The 18,970-nt window shown below is 47.9% G+C and overlaps 2 protein-coding genes across 2 annotated transcripts; both read right to left on the bottom strand.

Moving 5' to 3' along the window:
• Positions 1 to 2,101: 2,101 nt before the first annotated feature.
• LOC133478368 (thymosin beta-12-like) lies at positions 2,102 to 4,126 on the bottom strand. Its single transcript, XM_061774405.1, has 3 exons — positions 3,969 to 4,126; positions 3,031 to 3,140; positions 2,102 to 2,957 (listed from the first exon to the last, which is right to left on the bottom strand). Exons 1-3 carry the CDS (start codon positions 4,046 to 4,048, stop codon positions 2,923 to 2,925), a joined length of 225 nt encoding a protein of 74 aa, XP_061630389.1. The 5' UTR covers positions 4,049 to 4,126; the 3' UTR covers positions 2,102 to 2,922.
• Positions 4,127 to 4,830: 704 nt separating this feature from the next.
• On the bottom strand, positions 4,831 to 17,561 carry LOC133478309 (ribose-phosphate pyrophosphokinase 2). The gene is made up of 7 exons (XM_061774274.1): positions 17,287 to 17,561; positions 14,386 to 14,569; positions 13,707 to 13,805; positions 13,372 to 13,496; positions 10,491 to 10,664; positions 10,255 to 10,414; positions 4,831 to 5,450 (listed from the first exon to the last, which is right to left on the bottom strand). Exons 1-7 carry the CDS (start codon positions 17,406 to 17,408, stop codon positions 5,358 to 5,360), a joined length of 957 nt encoding a protein of 318 aa, XP_061630258.1. The 5' UTR covers positions 17,409 to 17,561; the 3' UTR covers positions 4,831 to 5,357.
• Between the last annotated feature and the right edge of the window lie 1,409 nt (positions 17,562 to 18,970).

Here is an 18,970-nt window from a genome sequence, read left to right on the forward strand (position 1 = left end):
AGAGAAGCAACAGTGCTTAACTTTCTCCATTCATAGACAATTCGTCTAATTGTGGACTGATGAATATCGAGACTGACGAACAGTCGGCCGGGCGGTCGAATTGTCAATCGGATGGGCGACGGACGGATTCCGTCAATATCACTTGAACTTAAAAAATAATAAATGGCATCTTTATAAAAAAAACTTAAAAGAAGACTTTTTTTGTTTACACTCATTAAAACTACTCTGACAAGTAAAATATTATTATTAATATCCAAAATATTACTTGAGTATCCACTTCTGGTGCGCAGCGACCAAGTACGAGTTTGCTTACGAGTGCAGGGCAGCTGACTGGCACCTCGTGGGTCACACCTTCTGTCTGCGATAGGCTCTTCTTCTACGGGCGTGGTGGTTTCTAAAAAAAAAATAATAATCGATAAAAGACCAACTCCCCCAGTCCCCCTTTAAAATAAGATAACAAGCAGTACTGTAATTGGTTTGTTTGTTTTAGCAGCGCCCCCTATGTATGCATTTTAAAAAAAAAATGCTACTGCAATAATTTATTGCAAATGATTTCACGGACCCTCAAGCGACCGAGCTAGCTAAGTGACCTTGGGCCTCTCCGGAGCCAGAGAGCGAGATGAGAGGTGTTAATCTGGCCAAGCCTTTGCCTGGCAGCCCCCCCCCCCACCCCATCCCCCTCCCGAATGCAGATTAATACCTTATTAAGAGAAACTGACTTAACACCAATCCACTTACACCAACATGGAAGACAACACCGGATGAGGGAAACCGGCATGCTCAACAGTGACGGGGCCGACCGAACCTAACGAAGGTTTCCCCGCGTAATGCGTCCCGAACGGCGGGCGCGGCGATGAGCAAGTTCAGCTATTGAACGTTGTCGGCTGCCAATTCCGCGCTAATGCCATTAAGGCTTTGTCGGCGGCGGCTAATTTAGGGCGAAGGCAGTTGAGGAGGCGGAGCAAACCTCCCGCTGAGGCTACACGTTGCACTGCGGGTCACGCCGTCCCATAAGCCACTGCAGCAATTTAGCTGAGCTGGACGCATGATTTTAGAACGTAATACCCAGAGAAAACCCACACGAGCACAAGTGTGTGTCTTCATGTTTCTTGCTCAAAATGGAGCCACCGAGAACTAGAGTGGGCGCACTTCCTGGTTATTTTGCAGGAGAGCGAATTCAAGTTTGATGCTTACGATAAAATCTGGACGATTTATGTCTTGGTCATTTATATTGCAATAATTGCCCCTCGATACGCGTGTTCGTAGAAATGATGGGATGCCTGCTGTTTTGGCATTTTGTCAGCTATAATGACTCGGATTGACATTTTTAATCTGGTTTCATTGGTCGGATCCGGTCATGTTCGTCTCGGTAGCCACCTGAAAGAAAGGAAAGCAACTGGCATTAGAAAGAAAGCTTGAGTGCAATAGTGGCCTCAGGTCAAACATTTGTCCAATTTCTATTTCGTGCCAGATGATAAACAAAATTCACGTAGGCTAACGCGTAGGTGTCCGAAACTCAGATCAATCTCTGAACCTCACCCTTCTGAGATGTTGGCCCAGTGTTGAACTGATGATGATGATGCTTTTGTTTAACTTCACCAACGCCCCGATTGCCTCCCGTAAAAGGATTTGAAAATCATTGCATTGTTTATATAGACATTTTCAACAATGTCCGAATTCACTGGAATTGGGGTTTGCAGTTATCCATGCTTTTTGTGTGCGCATGTGATGATATGATGAGGTAACTACGTGGCCCGCTGGCGAAAGCCCAAACTGCTTTGGTGCCTGTGATGAAAATGAGCAAATGATTGCCATTTAAATGGCCGCAACATAATGTAAATCTCTCAGATTGTTATTGTTATTATTAACGATCAAACTTGAAATCACTCTTGTAAAGAGTTAAACACGGGCTGGACGCACAGCGTTTGCTTCAAATTGCCCATCTGTGGGAATGCTTCTTTTTCTATTCAGTAGCGCCTCGACCTTTGACTTTTGGGCTCCAGGCGGCGTCGCCGAAGGCTGCCGAGGAGAGCGCGAAAAAACAAGAAAAAGTGCAGCTCGTGTTATGCGGTGCAGCTTGCAAACACTTGTCAACCAAACCTCTTGGTAGCAAATCTTTTTTTATTTTTTTTATTACAACATTTCATGTTTTTCCATTCCTTGCAATGGATTGCGGCGGAGTAATGTGACTGCTGGGACTTTCAAAACAAAAAACAAAAAAAAAACAACTTCCAAGGATTGACTTAAGAGCGCATCGACTCAAGTGACACATTTTGTTTTCCCTTGCGCGTCAGATTGTGACACAAAATCGTGAATCACTCAAACAAAAGGAGCCAAAGTACATTTTAACCACAAAACAAGGTCCGTTTGGTTCCAGAACTACTTGAAATCCTTTTTTTTTTTTAAAGAAATAAAAACATACATACAACCGTCAAATTTGTAGGGGCGTTCATGAACATTTTGACAAGCGTACAGACAAAGTTGTGCATTTCCGAGAATTAGAAAGACGACATAAGAGCAGAAAGCCGGACGCCTTTTTGTTTGGCGCGAAAGCAGACACGCAGGAAGTCGGGCGGCGGCGACGTGCTTCCGTCCGGCGCCTCCTCAACCTCTCTGCGGCGGAGACCCGCACCTCCGGGAGACTCGACCTCCTCCTCCGCTTCTTCATCCCTCGGGACCCAAAAAAAAATAAAAAATACCAAGATGGCGGCGTGGCTGTGTCGACCTGCGGCGGCGTCTGTCTGCGTGAGCGGGTGGCATCGTTGCGGGTTTCATCGTTTTCGGTTACAAAGTTATACAGCTAGGAGAAGTGACTGATGAAAACAAGGCCATGCGGAAGGGAGGGAGTAAGGAAGGAAAAGGAAGCAAGGATGGAAGGAGAGGTGGGGACGGGAGGGGGCACGCGGCGCATGGCGAGGGGCTTCACGACGTCGCTGCGGCCTTCTCCTGTTCGATGGCTGTGGAAGGGAACAGACGACACTGGTTGAGAGCGAGCGAGAGAGAGAGAGAGAGAGAGAGAGGCTTCCTTACTTTCTTTTGTGGGCAGGACGTTCTTCTCCTGAGTTTGCGTCTTCTTCAGCTTGTTCTTGTCGAAGCTGGTCACCTCCGAGATGTCGGGTTTGTCGCTCATTTTTGCAGCTCTGCGGGATCAGAAAACAAAATGCCCCGAGTCCACAAAAAAAAGGAAAAAGCAGTCGCAGGAAGCACTTGTGAAAAGTGTCCTTTGAATCTTTGCTCGGAGTCCGGATGTGCAAATCAGCACGGGAGCATGTGGACCCCCTCCCGACTATGAAATCAGGGCGTTGGCCAGATCTCATTCCGCAGATGACTTTTCTCTCTCGTGGGCACGTACGCAAGCCCCCCCACCCCCACCCAACTTTGGTCCTCCCTGCGGCTGTGCCCGCCGTGATTTGTCTGGCATCCACTGGGATTTTACGATGAAGTCCACGTATTTACATAACAATGGCGCTCCACCATGCAGACTCCCAGAAGGAACACAAAGAGGCACATGCGGAGGAGAAAAAAATGAATACCTATTTTAATTATTATTATTCATTTGTAGTCATGGCCAAATCCCCCCACCCCCACCCCGGCTCAATGTAAAGGAACCACCGCCCATGTCCATTCCATCAAATCGATCGTCGTGCGCGACACATTTGTGGCCAGTGGATTTCCCCCGTGGACGCCTGGGCGGGTAGTAAACGGGAGGGGGAGAGTGTGGGGGGGGGGGGGGCGGGGGGGACCGGGGTCACGCACTTTGCCAACACAGGCTTGTAACAAAGGGAAACGCGCACCGGTCGGACAAAGAGCGCGCATGCATCCTCTCGGCGCAAATCAAACGACGCCTTTCGTGTGAACGGGTCCAATAGGTTTTCATTTGCCGAACGCCGTCGTAGCGCGAGAAAGGGGAAAACGCGAGCGGTGGCGAGGAGGAAAGGCCGGAGAGTGGTGACGCGAACGCGGCTTACCGAGGAGTTGTTCTGAGGGTGAGCTCGACGTCGTGGCAACAGCAGCACAAGGCAAGACGCGGCCCCGCGCGAGCGCACATATACCAGCAGATATGCTAATGACGTCTGACGTCAGCCACATCACTGCCGGCGTGCCCCCCCTGCCGGCGAGACCCCGAAACAGCACCTTGGAATTATGCGGAGGGGATCCGCCTCCAAATATTTGCTTTGTTTTGGGAACACGTTGACGTGGTTCTGTCGCCCGCGCGCTGCATTTGAGTGGACGAGGCGCCCCCTGCTGGTGTGAGCCACACAAAACGCGGAACCACATTTTGCCGGCCATCCATTTTCCTAGATAACGCTAATAATCATAACATCTGACCAATAAACACACACACAAAAAAGTATGCACCCACAGATGCAAAAGGTACACAAGTCTTGAAAATACCAACATTTAGAACAAAAGTGCTTGGAAATGAGTATTGTAGTGAAATGTGTGAGGGTAGGGAGCAAGTTTAAGACAAGAGTCGAGCATTAAATATTGACAAGATCTCGGTAAGGGTATGACATAATTACGTGATGGCCAATGAAGGCAATGGTCTGCGAAATGGCTTCAAAATAATGCAGGCGACTTCGGTGATCTGTATACAGAACTGCGGCTAAAAGGGCAAGTCGATTGTGAAACGCAAATATTTTCCCGCAAAAAAGGGGCAGAAACCAGCAGCGTCGCCAGGCCTACTTTAGGGGGCTTCGGCCGACTACAACCTGGATTGGGCACCGCGGTGACAACCACTCACACAGGACTTGTTGCGCCATTTTATTGCCGCGGCGTCAGAATGAAAATAGACCCAAGCGCACAAAGCGCGTAAAAAGGCGCACAAGAAAGTGTCAAAGCTTTATTGTCAAAAGAAGCTGCTTGACTTGCGTTACAAAAAAACAACGAGACCCTTTGCAGGTACAAAATTCCTCAGCGTCAGTCACGACTTGAATCTTTTATCAATTAATAACACGAAAACAAATCTCCGGATTCGATCCGTTCGCATGACCTTTTTGGAGCACTTTAATAGACTCGGTGGGTTGTTCCTGACCGCAACTGCGCGACTTCCAGCGACAGCGGATGAGAATACTTGATGGCTAAAGGTGCAAGTTACCAAAACATTCTTGGAAGTCAAATGTGGAGTGGAAGTGGAACGCTTCATTTAAAGTTTAGTACGGGACACGACAGGTACGTAACGGACGCTTTGGTCAGCGTGAGGGCGGGGGCGGGGTCCGTCACATCTCCCGGATGGAAACTCTCGGAGACGAGCCGCGGGCGAGGCCTCGTTCGCCAAAACCACCTTAACGCCGTTCAGGGAGGGGTGCGGTCACGCAGCCGATGGATCCGACGGGGGGCCCCTCCCCTGCTCGCCTTTACAAGGGGACGTGGCTGAAGAGGTAGGACACGGATTCACCGTTGTGGGTTCTCCTGATGGCCTCTGCCAGGATCATGGAAATGTCGATGACCTGCAACATCGGACGCACGGATCGTCAGGACAGGCAATACTAGAAGACCAAGAGTTGGAATTTAATTACCACACGAAGATGAGTGCGTCTTAAATGATGACTGCTTTGAACATTGGCACTTATTCCATAGTTGTGGACTTGAAAACACAGAAAAACGTTCCCGACAAACGCTTGTTTTGTGAGGACATCGATTTTTAGCCGCAATTTGGGAAGGCGGCGGCTGCAGATTCATTTGTCAGCTCCTTGTTGTACTGATGGCGTCGCTCACCTCTGAAAACGGTTTGGAAAGATGAGGTTACAAGTCCCTTGCTTTTGTGACGTTAAAGGCTTCCAGTTCGGTGGTGGCGTCGCGTGACCGCAGATTTGGACGGGCACGGGAAGCCGGCGCAGTGTTCGTACCATTTTATTCAATGGCACCGTAATAAACGTAGTTAAGAATTTGCAGCATATTAAATTAGCAATTGAACTTCATTTTGGGGTGCTGTCGTGTGGCTATGCAACGATGTATAACAGACGGCATAACAACAACTCAGGCAAGATATCGTTTTTGTGTTGTTGTGGGGTACACACGTCAGATGGTGAATATCCACAATGGACCACATGAAACAACTTTGGCTATTTCTAGTGTTACCCCACCCACACACTTTAACCACATTTCAACACACACGAAGAGTTGCAAGCATGAAATGTATAGAAAATGATGCACAGCTTGGAGTATCTGTGAGTTAGCCTTAAAGAGGCGGGGCCCTGGCGGGGGTGGGGCTTGTGACATCAGTGAGTCTGTGCGCGAGTGCCTGAGCGAGAGCAGTGTGGTCATTGGGGTTAGTTAGGCTTACGCAAGTCCCGATACAACTTTTTCCGTTCCGATACGATACCGATATTGCAGCCTTGATTATTGGCCGATAGAAATTGTGATCCGATACGATATTTATTCATATTTACTTATTTTGTAGTATGGCACATCAGAAATGGCTCCAAAAATGTGATATTACTGAAACAGAACGATATATAACAACAGTAGGCAAAATAAAAACTGACCCGTTGATTATTAACCAATGGGTTACATATAAAGTTAAAAACCTTAAAGCATATAATATCCATCCATCCATCCATTCTCTACCGCTTATCCGGGTTGGGTTGCGGGGGCAGTAGCTTCAGCAGGGACGCCCAGACTTCCTTCTCCCCAGCCACTTCATCCAGCTCTTCCGGGGGGATCCCGAGGCGTTCCCAGGCCAGGCGAAGGATGTAGTCTCTCCAGCGTGTCCTGGGTCATCCCCGGGGTCTCCTCCCGGTGGGACATGCCCAGAACACCTCACCAGGGAGTCGTCCGGGAGGCATCCGAATCAGATGCCCCAGCCACCTCATCTGGCTCCTCTCAATGCGGAGGAGCAGCGGCTCTACTCTGAGAACCTCCCGGATGACCGAGCTTCTCACCCTATCTCTAAGGGAAAGCCCGGACACCCTGCGGAGGAAACTCATTTCGGCCGCTTGTATCCGGGATCTTGTTCTTTCGGTCATGACCTACAGCTCGTGACCATAGGTGAGGGTAGGAACGAAGATCGACCGGTAAATTGAGAGCTTCGCCTTTCGGCTTAGCTCTTTCTTTACCACAACGGACCGATACAAAGTCCGCATCACTGCAGACGCTGCACCGATCCGCCTTTCGATCTCACGTTCCATTCTTCCCACACTCGTGAACAAGACCCCAAGATACTTGAATTCCTCCACTTGGGGCAGGATCTCATCCCCGACCTGGAGAAGGCATGCCACTTTTTTCCGACTGAGGACCATGGTCTCAGATTTGGAGGTGCTGATTCTCATCCCAGCCGCTTCACACTCGGCTGCGAACTGCTCCAATGAGAGTTGGAGGTCACGGCTTGATGAAGCCAACAGAACCACATCATCTGCAAAAAGCAGAGATGCAATACTGAGGCCACCAAACCGGACCCCCTCTACGCCTCGGCTCCGCCTACAAATTCTGTCCATAAAAGTTATGAACAGAATCGGCGACAAAGGGCAGCCTTGGCGGAGTCCAACCCTCACCGGGAACGAGTCCGACTTACTGCCGGATATGCGGACCAAACTCTGACTCCGGCCGTACAGGGACCCAACAGCCCGTATCAGGGGGTTCGGTACCCCATACTCTCGAAGCACTCTCCACAGGACTCCCTGAGGGACACGGTCGAACGCCTTCTCCAAGTCCACAAAACACATGTAGACTGGTTGGGCGAACTCCCATGCACCCTCGAGGACCCTGCCGAGGGTGTAGAGCTGGTCCACTGTTCCACGGCCAGGACGAAAACCACACTGCTCCTCCTGAATCTGAGATTCGACTTCCCGACGGACCCTCCTCTCCAGCACCCCTGAATAGACCTTACCAGGGTTGCTGAGCAGTGTGATCCCCCTGTAGTTGGAACACACCCTCCTGTCCCCCTTCTTAAAAAGGGGGACCACCACCCCAGTCTGCCAATCCAGAGGCACTGTCCCCGATGTCCACGCGATGTTGCAGAGGCGTGTCAACCAGGACAGCCCCACAACATCCAGAGCCTTTAGGAACTCCGGGCGAATCTCATCCACCCCCGGGGTCCTGCCACCGAGGAGCTTTTTAACTACCTCGGTGACCTCAAACCCAGAGATAGGAGAGCCCGCCTCAGAGAACCCACACTCTGCTTCCCCATGGGAAGGCGTGTCGGTGGAATTGAGGAGGTCTTCGAAGTATTCTCCCCACCGACTCACAACGTCCCGAGTCGAGGTCAGCAGCACCCCATCCCCACTATACACAGTGTTGGTGGTGCACTGCTTTCCTCTCCTGAGACGTCGGATGGTGGACCAGAATTTCCTCGAAGCCGTCCGGAAGTCTTTCTCCATGGCCTCACCGAACTCCTCCCATGCCCAGGTTTTTACTTCAGCGACCACCAGAGCTGCATTCCGCTTGGCCAGCCGGTACCCATCAGCTGCCTCAGGAGTCCCACAGGCCAAAAAGGCCCGATAGGACTCCTTCTGCAGCTTGACGGCATCCCTCACCGTTGGTGTCCACCAACGGGTTCGGGGATTGCCGCCACGACAGGCACCGACCACCTTACGGCCACAGCTCCGGTCGGCCGCCTCAGCAATGGAGGCGCGGAACATGGTCCACTCGGACTCGATCTCCCCCGGAACATGAGCAAAGTTCTGTCGGAGGTGGGAGTTGAAACTCCTTCTGACAGGGGATTCTGCCAGACGTTCCCAGCAGACCCTCACAATACGTTTGGGCCTGCCACGTCGGACCGGCATCTTCCCCCACCATCGGAGCCAACTCACCACCAGGTGGTGATCAGTTGACAGCTCCGCCCCTCTCTTCACCCGAGTGTCCAAGACATGTGGCCGCAAGTCCGATGACACGACCACAAAGTCGATCATCGAACTGCGACCTAGGGTGTCCTGGTGCCAAGTGCACGTGTGGACACCCTTATGCTTGAACATGGTGTTCGTTATGGTGTCCAATAACAGAACACCGCTCGGGTTCTGATCGGGGGGGCCGTTCCTCCCAATCACGCCCTTCCAGGTCTCACTGTCATTGCCCACGTGAGCATTGAAGTCCCCCAACAGAAGAATGGAGTCCCCAGCGGGAGCGCTCTCCAGCACCCCCTCCAAGGACTCCAAAAAGAGTGGGTACTCTGAACTGCTGTTTGGTGCATAGGCACAAACAACAGTCAGGACCCGTCCCCCCACCCGAAGGCGGAGGGAGGCTACCCTCTCGTCCACCGGGGTGAACCCCAACGTACAGGCGCCGAGCCGGGGGTCAATAAGTATACCCACACCTGCTCGACGCCTCTCACCATGGGCAACTCCAGAGTGGAAAAGAGTCCAACCCCTCTCGAGAGGACTGGTACCAGAGCCCAAGGTGTGTGTGGAGGCGAGTCCGACTATATCGAGTCGGAACTTCTCGACCTCACACACCAGATCGGGCTCCTTCCCTGCCAGAGGTGACATTCCACGTCCCTAGAGCCAGCTTCTGTAGCCAGCGATCGGCTCGCCAAGGTCCCCGCCTTCGGCCACCGCCCAGCTCACACTGCACCCGACCCCTATGGCCCCTCCCACAGGTGGTGAGCCCATGGGAAGGGGGACCCACGTTACCCTTTCCGGCTGTGCCCGGCCGGGCCCGATGGGTGCAGGCCCGGCCACCAGGCGCTCGCCTTCGAGCCCCACCACCAGGCCTAGCTCCAGTGGGGGGCCCCGGTGGCCCGCGTCCGGGCAAGGGAAAACGAAGTCCATTGTTTGTCGTCATCATTAGGGGTCTTTGAGCCGTGCTTTGTCTGGTCCCTCACCTAGGACCTGTTTGTCATGGGTGACCCTGCCAGGGGCATAAAGCCCCAGACAACTTAGCTCCTAGGATCACTGGGACACACAAACCCCTCCACCACGACAAGGTGACGGCTCAAGGAGGAGAGCATATACTACGATTGAATTAATCAATTAGAAAATACAGGGGAAAATATTAAAACAAATATTTTAATTGCATTGTTTAACTTAAACATTAGCATATTCTATAATTGGATAGACTGTGAAAAATAACCTCAATAAATACAAATGACACTTTTAGGAGGCAAAATAATTCAAGTTCACTTCAGTTACGGTATTTTAGATATTTTAGATCCAGTCTAATATAATCTGTTACTCGCTTTTATTTATTTTATTGTTTTTGCTGATATGGGATCGATATCGGACATCCGGATTAGAAAAAAAAAAAAAAAAAAAACGCAAAAAGTGGTCCTTTTTGCAGAGTGAGGTGAGTGTGTGTTAGTGTATTCTCGTTGCTATGCACCTGTATTTTTGGGCAGGCCTTCATCTTCTCTTCCTGCGGGATCGTGTTGGTCACCACCACCGCCTCAAACGGCGCGTTGTTAATACGAGAGATGGCGGGACCCGAGAAGATGCCGTGCGTGAGGATGGCGTAGACTTTAACGGCGCCGGCGTCGATCAACCTGAAGCGCGAGTAAGGGGAATGTCAAAATACCCGAATTGGAAAGAGTCCAAGCACGCACGCACGCGGCGACTGACTTGTCGGCAGCATGGCAGATGGTGCCGCAGGTGTCGGCCATGTCGTCCACCAGGATGGCCACGCGGTCCTTGACGTCGCCCACCAGCACCATGCGGTCCACTTCGTTAGCCTTCTTCCTCTCCTTGTGGATGAGGGCGAAGTCCACGTTCAGGCGGTCGGCGATGGACGTCACGCTGCACGGGCGGCGGGAGAGTCACGTCTCGCGTCGCGTAGCAAAACCGAAACCGGCGCCCGCCGCGACACTTTAGTGTGCCGCCACACGGCCATTACACAACTGGAAATTATTTGTTATTTATTGTACATAATGTATCATTGTTTATCATTCTATGCCAGCGACTTATAGAGACAATTCGATCAAGTGTGTCCAAACTACGGTCCGAGAGCCATTTACTGCCCACGACATCTGCAGTAGGACTGCCTAGAGATAAGACTTGAATTGGTTCTGTGAAAACACGTCAAAACACTAATTTTTGAAATTTGTTAGCCCATCTATGGTATTTTGCATTGTTGGCTAGCATGAAGCTAAGCAGACATTCCGACGTGTACCGTAATTTCTCGTGTATAATGCGCACCCCCCCCCAAAAATTGTCAAAAGTCAATAGTGCGCATTATACATAGGTATAGGGGCAAATGGAAAAAACCTTCACATTTTATAAATGTATGCCACCATCTAGTGTTTATGAAAAAGATGTACACTTTCATTCCAAAATACCACCGCCACCTCGTGGTTATAAAAAAAAAAAAAAAGTGTAGCCTACACTTTCATTCCAATATGACAGGGGACCTATGACTGCGTATATGTACGGTTGTGCTCATAAGTTTACATACACTGGCAGAATTTGTGAAATATTTTTTTTTTTTTTAAATATGACTGAATGAACAACAACTATCAATTTCTTTACGGTTACGTTTTGTTTAATGATAACGCTTTTCTGAAATGCTTGACCGTTTAAATTGAATCCCATCAAAATTAAATCAAATGTGTTTCACCTGGTCCATGTTTTCTTTAAAGAATTGTACACATCTTAAAAATTCTGCCTGGGTAATCAAACATATCAGCAAAACTGCGTATTCTAATTTACTAAATAAAAGTAGAGCTGTTAATTTCAAAACAAGAGCAAGTAAATAAAAAAAAAAAGGAAAAAAGTGTTCAAATAAAGCGCTTAACTTCAGAATTTTTTTGGGGAAAAAAACCTAACAAAATATAGATCAAAATGCAATTACAATCCAAAATCATGCATTGTAAAAATGCATTATACATAGGTAGAAGGGTTTTCCAGAATTTTGAGGTCAACTTTGGGGGTGTGTATTATACACGGGAAATTATGGTAATTCTCTTTGTTTGATGTTTAGGTTGACAGTGAACTTCAAGACGGAATTAAAAGCTGGAAACCTCTTTTGGGAGAATAATTGTTCACTATCTGCCAAACTGCTGCTTGCAACATCAAGTGAGTTGGCTGCCATCATCAAGCGCTCATATCTACATTTTTGCTCTCACAATCGTCAACAATCGTCCAGCTAAGTACAGACTGTTCTCGTTTTGAGATCGCATTCTGTCGCTCTGTGCAGGGGCGCATCTAATTTTTTTGCGGGGCACTGGGCTGCTGGTCAGCCCAAATATGAACCATAGGGATCTTACTCACTTAGCTGATTTTTACAATATAAATAAAGTGTTCTCCCGCCAGTTCGTGCTTCACGTTTTGCGGCTTCAGTGCTTCGCTGGTTATTCCAAAATATAAAAAAAAAATATATATATATATATATATAATATAAAAAATAATAATAATAAAAAATACAGCCATATCAGCAGCCATATTGCTGAAAGACGCGTTGTTTCATGTTGATGCGCGCGAGAGAAGGTTTCCCTCCCTGCATGCCAACCAAAGAGATGAGTTGACTCAGAGGCTTTGTACATGCCTGTACTGTACGGGCACTCATACAAGGCGCGTGATTGGTTCCCGGCGCATGATCGACCAGTGAGAGCACGAGTGGATTTATCCCGTGAGCCGATTGGCTGCGCATCATCGCAGCCTCACCCGGCATCTTCCCTTGTTGTGTCTCGCCAGTCTCGTCCACGCTGTTGTTTTCGCAATAACTTTTTTAGTTTAAATGATCACTTTTTGGATTAGTTAAGCAAGCCCTTACAATGCCGCCGAAGCGCTGTACCCCTGCGAAAGCTTCCTCCGGGGCGCCCAAGAGGAAGATGATGTTGATGACCATCAGCGAAAAAGTGAAACTTTTAGATTTGATCAAAGAGGGCAGAAGTTATGCATCTGTGGCATGCCATTACGGCGTGAATGAATCTACAGTGTGGTACATCAAGAAAGAGGAAGCAAACATCAGCAAAACTGCTTCAATAAGGAAGCCAAACGTGTGGTAACTCTGCGTAATAAGAGAATTGTGAAAATGGAAGCTGCATTGGCATTGTGGATTGCTGATTGCAGGGAAAAGACAGTGAGTTTGGACACTAATATTATCAAGACAAATCCTACTTCACGGTTTTTCACCTTTGGCGGGGGGTTCTGCTCCGAATTAACCGCGAAAAACGAGGGAACACTGTATTGACGAAACCAATCCAAGATTTCCTAGCATATCTTATCTCTCAGTCAATTCTCGGTAGCGCTCATTCTCACTTGGGACGCGGGCGTGCTCGGGCCTACGCCAGCTGACTTTGGGCGAGAGGCGGGCAAAAAAAAAAAAAAAAAAGACAACATTTGCGAGACGAGATCATTATTTCAACACATACGCCTTCTGTGTCATTTGTGTTTGGTGGTGTGCCATGAGATTTGTCGAATGTAAAATAATGCTCGGCTGAATAAAAACTGCTGGGGATGATTGGACCTCAGAAGCTTTTCTTCTCTTCGCTGTGGAGCGTCTTACCGCTTTGCGCCGCCAGCGTCGGGAGACACAATGATGCAATTTTTCCACTCAGGGATATTTTCTCGTATCCACTGCAGGACGGCCGGCTCTGCGTACAGATTGTCCACAGCAATGTCGAAAAATCCCTTTAAGGTAAAAAAAATATTGTCTGCATTGTCATTTGCGAGCTGCCAATTTGTTAAGAAATTTCATCTTTCGTTGGAGCACATTGGCCCGACTAGACTAGACTAGACTAGCTAAAGTAATTTTCTTGGTTAAAACGTGACATCAGCCGGCGAGCTCAGTTAAAAACTGACAACAACAATATGCTCCCGTAAACACGTGGGCACGCTCACCTGTATTTGCGAGGCGTGGAGATCCATGGTGATGATGTGGTCGGCGCCGGCCACAGACAACATGTTCGCCACCAGCTTGGCCGATATGGGCGCTCGGCTCTGCACAAGCATGCAACACGGTCGCAGTCGGGAGTGGCAAATTCACATTTCAACGAAAACAATCGCAGAAAGTTTGTCTTGCTGAAGGATCCATCGATGTGGAGCAAATTATTTCCAGATTCTTACTTTAGCATACACGTACGCTGTGCATTTCATTTGCATTCCGCTCTAAACTGGAATTGTGGGCGTTGTTGCCAAAACACGACGGCGGGTGCTGGGGATGCTGAGCGTCAGCTCGCACAGGCTCACGCTCGAGTCTCCAGGTTTATATCGGGAGCAATACATTAAGATTAAGCAGAAACATAACATTAAACTTGTGATTCTAAACCACTGTACCGTGACAAAGTGCGTCTTGACACATGAGAGCTCACTAGATGTGCGTCGGGAAATCATCCAATATCACATCATTGATCCCAAACTGTATATTTATGTCTTTGTTTCACCATCGATGCCAGTAACGTATGGTGACGGGCAAAATAATTAATTACTAAACAAAGGCTGGGAAACACTGTTTGGAACTGTGCATTTTGAGTTAAAAAAAAAAAACCTACAAATAACCTTGAATGAAAAGTTGGTGTACCTTGTCCTTCTTGTCCTGGCGGGCGTAAGGGAAGCAGGGGATGACGGCGGTGACGCGGGACGACGAGGCAATTTTGCAGGCGTTGATCATAATGAGCAGCTCCATCAGGTTGTCATTAATCTCGCCGCAGCCGCTCTGCACGATGTACACGTCCTCGCCGCGCACGCTCTCCCCAATCTCCACGCTGTTGGTTCAACGGCAGACGACAGAATCAAGTCCAGTGGAACTTTGACGCTGTACAATTAAGATGAATCCGCATCGTGGGGAAAATATGCTTCTTCACAATCCGAATCAACTTTATTGGCCAACTTTGAGCCACTGTCACAGCTGACTGCCCACTAAGCTGCCTCATGTTTTCTTGTAATATTGTGACTATTCTCATAAAATGTCAACTTTTTTAGTGATATTCAGATTCCGCAAAAGTTATTGATGGATGGCTGGTGAATGTTTTTAGAACCAAGTATTCTACCGATTATCCCATCGAGAAAAAATAGATTTCGGCATTTTTTTTTTTACAAAAATATCAACACAATGCAATAACCGAATGCATGTGCGGTGCATATATGATTTTTGTCCACTTGGGGTCGCCATCTTCTTGTTCTCCACTGCGGTATCTGTGACTTTGAGAGTGTGTAGCTTTAAAAGGCGGGGCTTGGCCTGCTGAGTGACGTGTGCGCCAGCGAATGAGAGCGTAGTTGTCTGTTGTTGAATCAGGTTAGCGGCCGCCTGTTTACTGGTTAACTGTTAGCCAGTCTGCAAGTTGGGCTCATAGCAGTTAGTGTATAAATACGCTTATTCTTACATGTTTTTTTTTTGTTCTTACTTTTGTTCAATAAAGCGACTGAACGTGCACTGGCGGCTGTGTCAACCCTTGACCACTTGCCGAGGCGTCGCAATACGTTCTAACTCGTGGTGGAGGTGGTAGGCCAATATTGAATTAGCTAACGTAAACCGCCGTCGTCGTTACCTTGCGTCAGCTATCATAAATGTGTTGTTGTGTCAGCTAATTCTGCTTTGCACGTTCTTAGGTGTAAAATTAACTATTCAAACTGTGTATTAAAGTTAAATCTGGGGGAAATCCTGTTTGGTACATTTGTTACATCAGTTGTATTTATTTATTTATTTTTTAAGTACGATACATTTTAAAACCGTTTGTTTTCAGACATTTATTTAGGTACAATTTTTCAACTTTTATGTGAAATACATTTTAATGAAATCATTTTACAGCAGCTTACAAAATGGTAATATTCATTGTACTTTTTGGAGTAAAATCTATGCCTGGTTTTTCCATGAGCCTACTGCGCTACCGTATTTTAATGTTGGGCATTGTGGTGGTACTTGCAGTATTTTTTGACTTTGTACTTGGTGTAAAAAGTCTCGGATTGAACGAGACAAAACCTGCGAGACGGATACTCGCCGAACAAGTCTGGGCCGAGTCTGTGTGCAGCGCGAGATGGTAGCGAAAGCAGAAGCGCCAGCAAGCGTGTGTGAAACATTCCTGTTGGGGACATGGCGCTCTGGTCATACGCCAACTTGGCCTCAGTCATGTGATCACTGAGCCTGGATAACTTGAAAACTAGCAGTTTCCACAGAAGCCATCCTCAAATGATTCGTTTTGCTCGAGCTGTCTGACTTTGGTGCAATGAAGCCTCTGTGCGAGTGGGAAACTGCTGCAAAGGTCCAACGGTGTTGTGGAAGCCAGCAATGGCTGCTGTGCAGACCTTGAGCGGCAAAGGTCAGCTGGCAAAAGCTTGTGTGGGAGCTGCGATCGGAAGTCTAAACTTCTCACCTCCTTTCAGTTTGGTGGTGAGAAAACTCAATTGTTTTTAAATGAGTGTCCCCCAAACAGCCGAGTTCCCAAGCTGAAAACTGCGGAAACGCAAGGTGACAACACGTTACCTGATTCTTAACGTTATTATCCCTCGTGTGTCTATGAACCCGTTCCCCTTAAGTAGAGTGTGTCAATACCTTTGCCACCTTGAGTTGTTGTTTTAAGAAACCGACTCAGCAATCAACTGAGACAACTGTGAGCGTGCTGGATGCGATTAATGGCCAATGCTGGGAAAAAGCGTAGAAATCACGTGCATGTGATTTAAACACTTAGTGCTGCACATTATGCATTCAACACAGCTCTAAAACAGAACACTTCCTACTTAAGCGTCGAAGGTTTTTATTCCCCCCGCCCCCCAATCGAGATGCCGCTGGCGGACACTTCAAGTCACGTTATTATCCCTATTGTTTCTATTAACTCGATATTACCCACGCCACCATGTTGTTGTTATCGATGGAAAAATATTTAATGGAATTAGTCACTAATTTGGTTATTTCAGCTCGAGACAACGACGAGCTCGCATGTGTTTGGCGTTCACTCGACGTCGGCAAACACAATTGTGGAGTTTCAAAAGGGGAAAAAAATCATCATCATCAAACGATTGTATGAAAGGATATTTAAATCTCCGTTTAAGTGTTCTATAATTCCTAAATCGGTTTGCTATTTGGCAGAATTGTGTCGCCGGTCAATTCGATTTGGCGAACGCGGACATTTGTGACAACATTTTCTAACGGGAAACAGTTAGCTAGCAATATTAGCAGCACGGACACACGCGCTTACATTTGACTGTTCCAACCACGGCATTCATGTAAGGCGTAATATGCAACTTTAATTTAGAAACGATGTTGTTTTTGTATTTTATTGTAGCGAGCGACGAGGGAAAAGCCGTGTCCGATCATGGACGCACTAGCGTTAGCCTGCTAGCTAACTGTGTTTACATGAGGCTAGCTAGTCACGTGTGGACGCTGCAGTAAACGATTGTTAGCTTGGAGCTAACGGTCAAACGCGAGCTATCGAGACCCTATCGTAAATCGCATCAACTTGTCAAAAAAGATCGCGCAAATACTCGCCATGTCTCCTGGTTGCTGAACTTCTTGGTTATCACTTTGCCCAGCTCCAGTCCCAGCCGGTCGGCTACTTTCTGGGACAGGTCGTGGTGAGAGCTCCCGCTGAAGAGGACGATGTTCGGCATGTCGAAACAAAGTGCTGGGACCCCCCCCACTCCCCCCCCCAAAAAAATAAAAAATTAAAAAATTAAAAAATAAGGGAAGGAAAAAGTTGCAGGAGGTCGCCCACCACCAAAATGGTCGCGATAATGGGAGCTTCTGGTACTGTTGCAGCGCCGACGGTCGAGAGAGAGGTCGAGAGAGAGAGCGAGAGAGAGAGAGAAAGAGAGAGAGAGCGAGAGAGAGAGAGAAGAGAGGAGAAGTGGCCTCCTCCTCCCACTGGACGCCACGGGGCGTCAACGCACACTTTTGAACGCCCATAAATCGAATGCACACTCGGCGCAAAAAAAGTACTCGCACGCTGGAGAAGGAAAGATACTTCAACGTACAAAAATGGACGCTGCTAAAAGTGGTGATAGCCATTTATCTCCGTTACTTAACCCTTTGGCAAACAATTAAAATAAAACAATAATTAATCAAATGTGTGTTTTTTTTTTAAACATGAGCCTCCACCCAATTAATGGTTGAGATGTCAAAAAACAAGAGAGTGAGTGACAAGAGACAATGTAAGACGAGAATTTGTAAGACTGGCATCGCCCATCCCTCCATTTTCTGTCGATTGAAATGAACCAAGATTTCAAGCAGATCTCTCTCAAGCGTTTGTTCCGCAGTTGAGGAGCATCAAAAGCAAACAGCGCTTCACCTTTTTTGTTCGGGCAATGGAAACCCTCAATAAGCCTGCGAACGATGACCTCTGGCACAGGTGTCAAACTCAAGGCCCGGGGGGCCAGGCGCGGCCGGCGAAAGCAAATCATGCTCGTAAACTTCCGTGATTTTTGGTCAAATCTGTACCCAAATTCCAAATTGTCATAATAATAAACAATAACGTTGAGATATTGCATTTTTTCGGTGATCAAACCCTTCTTCTACAGTAACTTAAACAGTACTTGAGCAAACTATTATCCTTGTCTTCTGATTTCAAAAGTAGTGATCCCTCAATTTGTTGTGTAATGGTAATAATATGATTTGGTGATTCGACATTGATATGGTTTCACTGTTCTAACGGCCCTCTGAGGGAAATCATAACTCCAATGCGGCCCGAGACACGAACGAGTTTGACAGCCCTGAGGTCCTAAAGGCGTCTGGAAGTCGAGGCCATGCACGGAAGACGTCCAAGAGCCTTCAGTGCTTTGTACTCACAGAAAGATCTTGAAATGGATTTGATTCGCAGGAAGCCAGAGTAGAGATTTCAGGACCGATGTGATGTGGTCCAGTTTGCTGGATTCTGGAGCAGTCGCAGCATTCCGATGGATTTTCCTGCTGTGATCGGAGGGGGTCACCCGATTGCCGCTTCTTGCGTCATAATTGGATTTTCCACTCAGCGATCGGTCAGGTGACTTTTTATGCGTCTCGTGCGTCGCATCATCGCAATCATGCGCATGCCGGCAAATCAGCGGTTTCGTATCCGGATGAAGGATTCCTTAAAATGCCAAATCTTCATAGGAGAACATTTAAATAAATGCCTGCCACGACCAGCTCTATTGATCTTAAGTTGGAATGAGCAAACGTGGACTTTGCAAAATTGCGC

Source organism: Phyllopteryx taeniolatus, chromosome 1, assembly GCF_024500385.1.
Source record: "Phyllopteryx taeniolatus isolate TA_2022b chromosome 1, UOR_Ptae_1.2, whole genome shotgun sequence".
Taxonomy (NCBI): Eukaryota; Metazoa; Chordata; class Actinopteri; order Syngnathiformes; family Syngnathidae; genus Phyllopteryx; species Phyllopteryx taeniolatus.

Coding starts and splice junctions, on each gene's coding strand:
- LOC133478368 (XM_061774405.1), bottom strand. CDS start 4,048: ATGTGCGCTCGCGCGGGGCCGCGTCTTGCCTTGTGCTGCTGTTGCCAC. Junction 3,141..3,968: donor ACCCTCAGAACAACTCCTCG/GTAAGCCGCGTT, acceptor CTGATCCCGCAG/AGCTGCAAAAATGAGCGACA. Junction 2,958..3,030: donor CGTCCTGCCCACAAAAGAAA/GTAAGGAAGCCT, acceptor TCCCTTCCACAG/CCATCGAACAGGAGAAGGCC.
- LOC133478309 (XM_061774274.1), bottom strand. CDS start 17,408: ATGCCGAACATCGTCCTCTTCAGCGGGAGCTCTCACCACGACCTGTCC. Junction 13,806..14,385: donor GCCAGGACAAGAAGGACAAG/GTACACCAACTT, acceptor ATGCTTGTGCAG/AGCCGAGCGCCCATATCGGC. Junction 13,497..13,706: donor TCCACGCCTCGCAAATACAG/GTGAGCGTGCCC, acceptor TTTACCTTAAAG/GGATTTTTCGACATTGCTGT.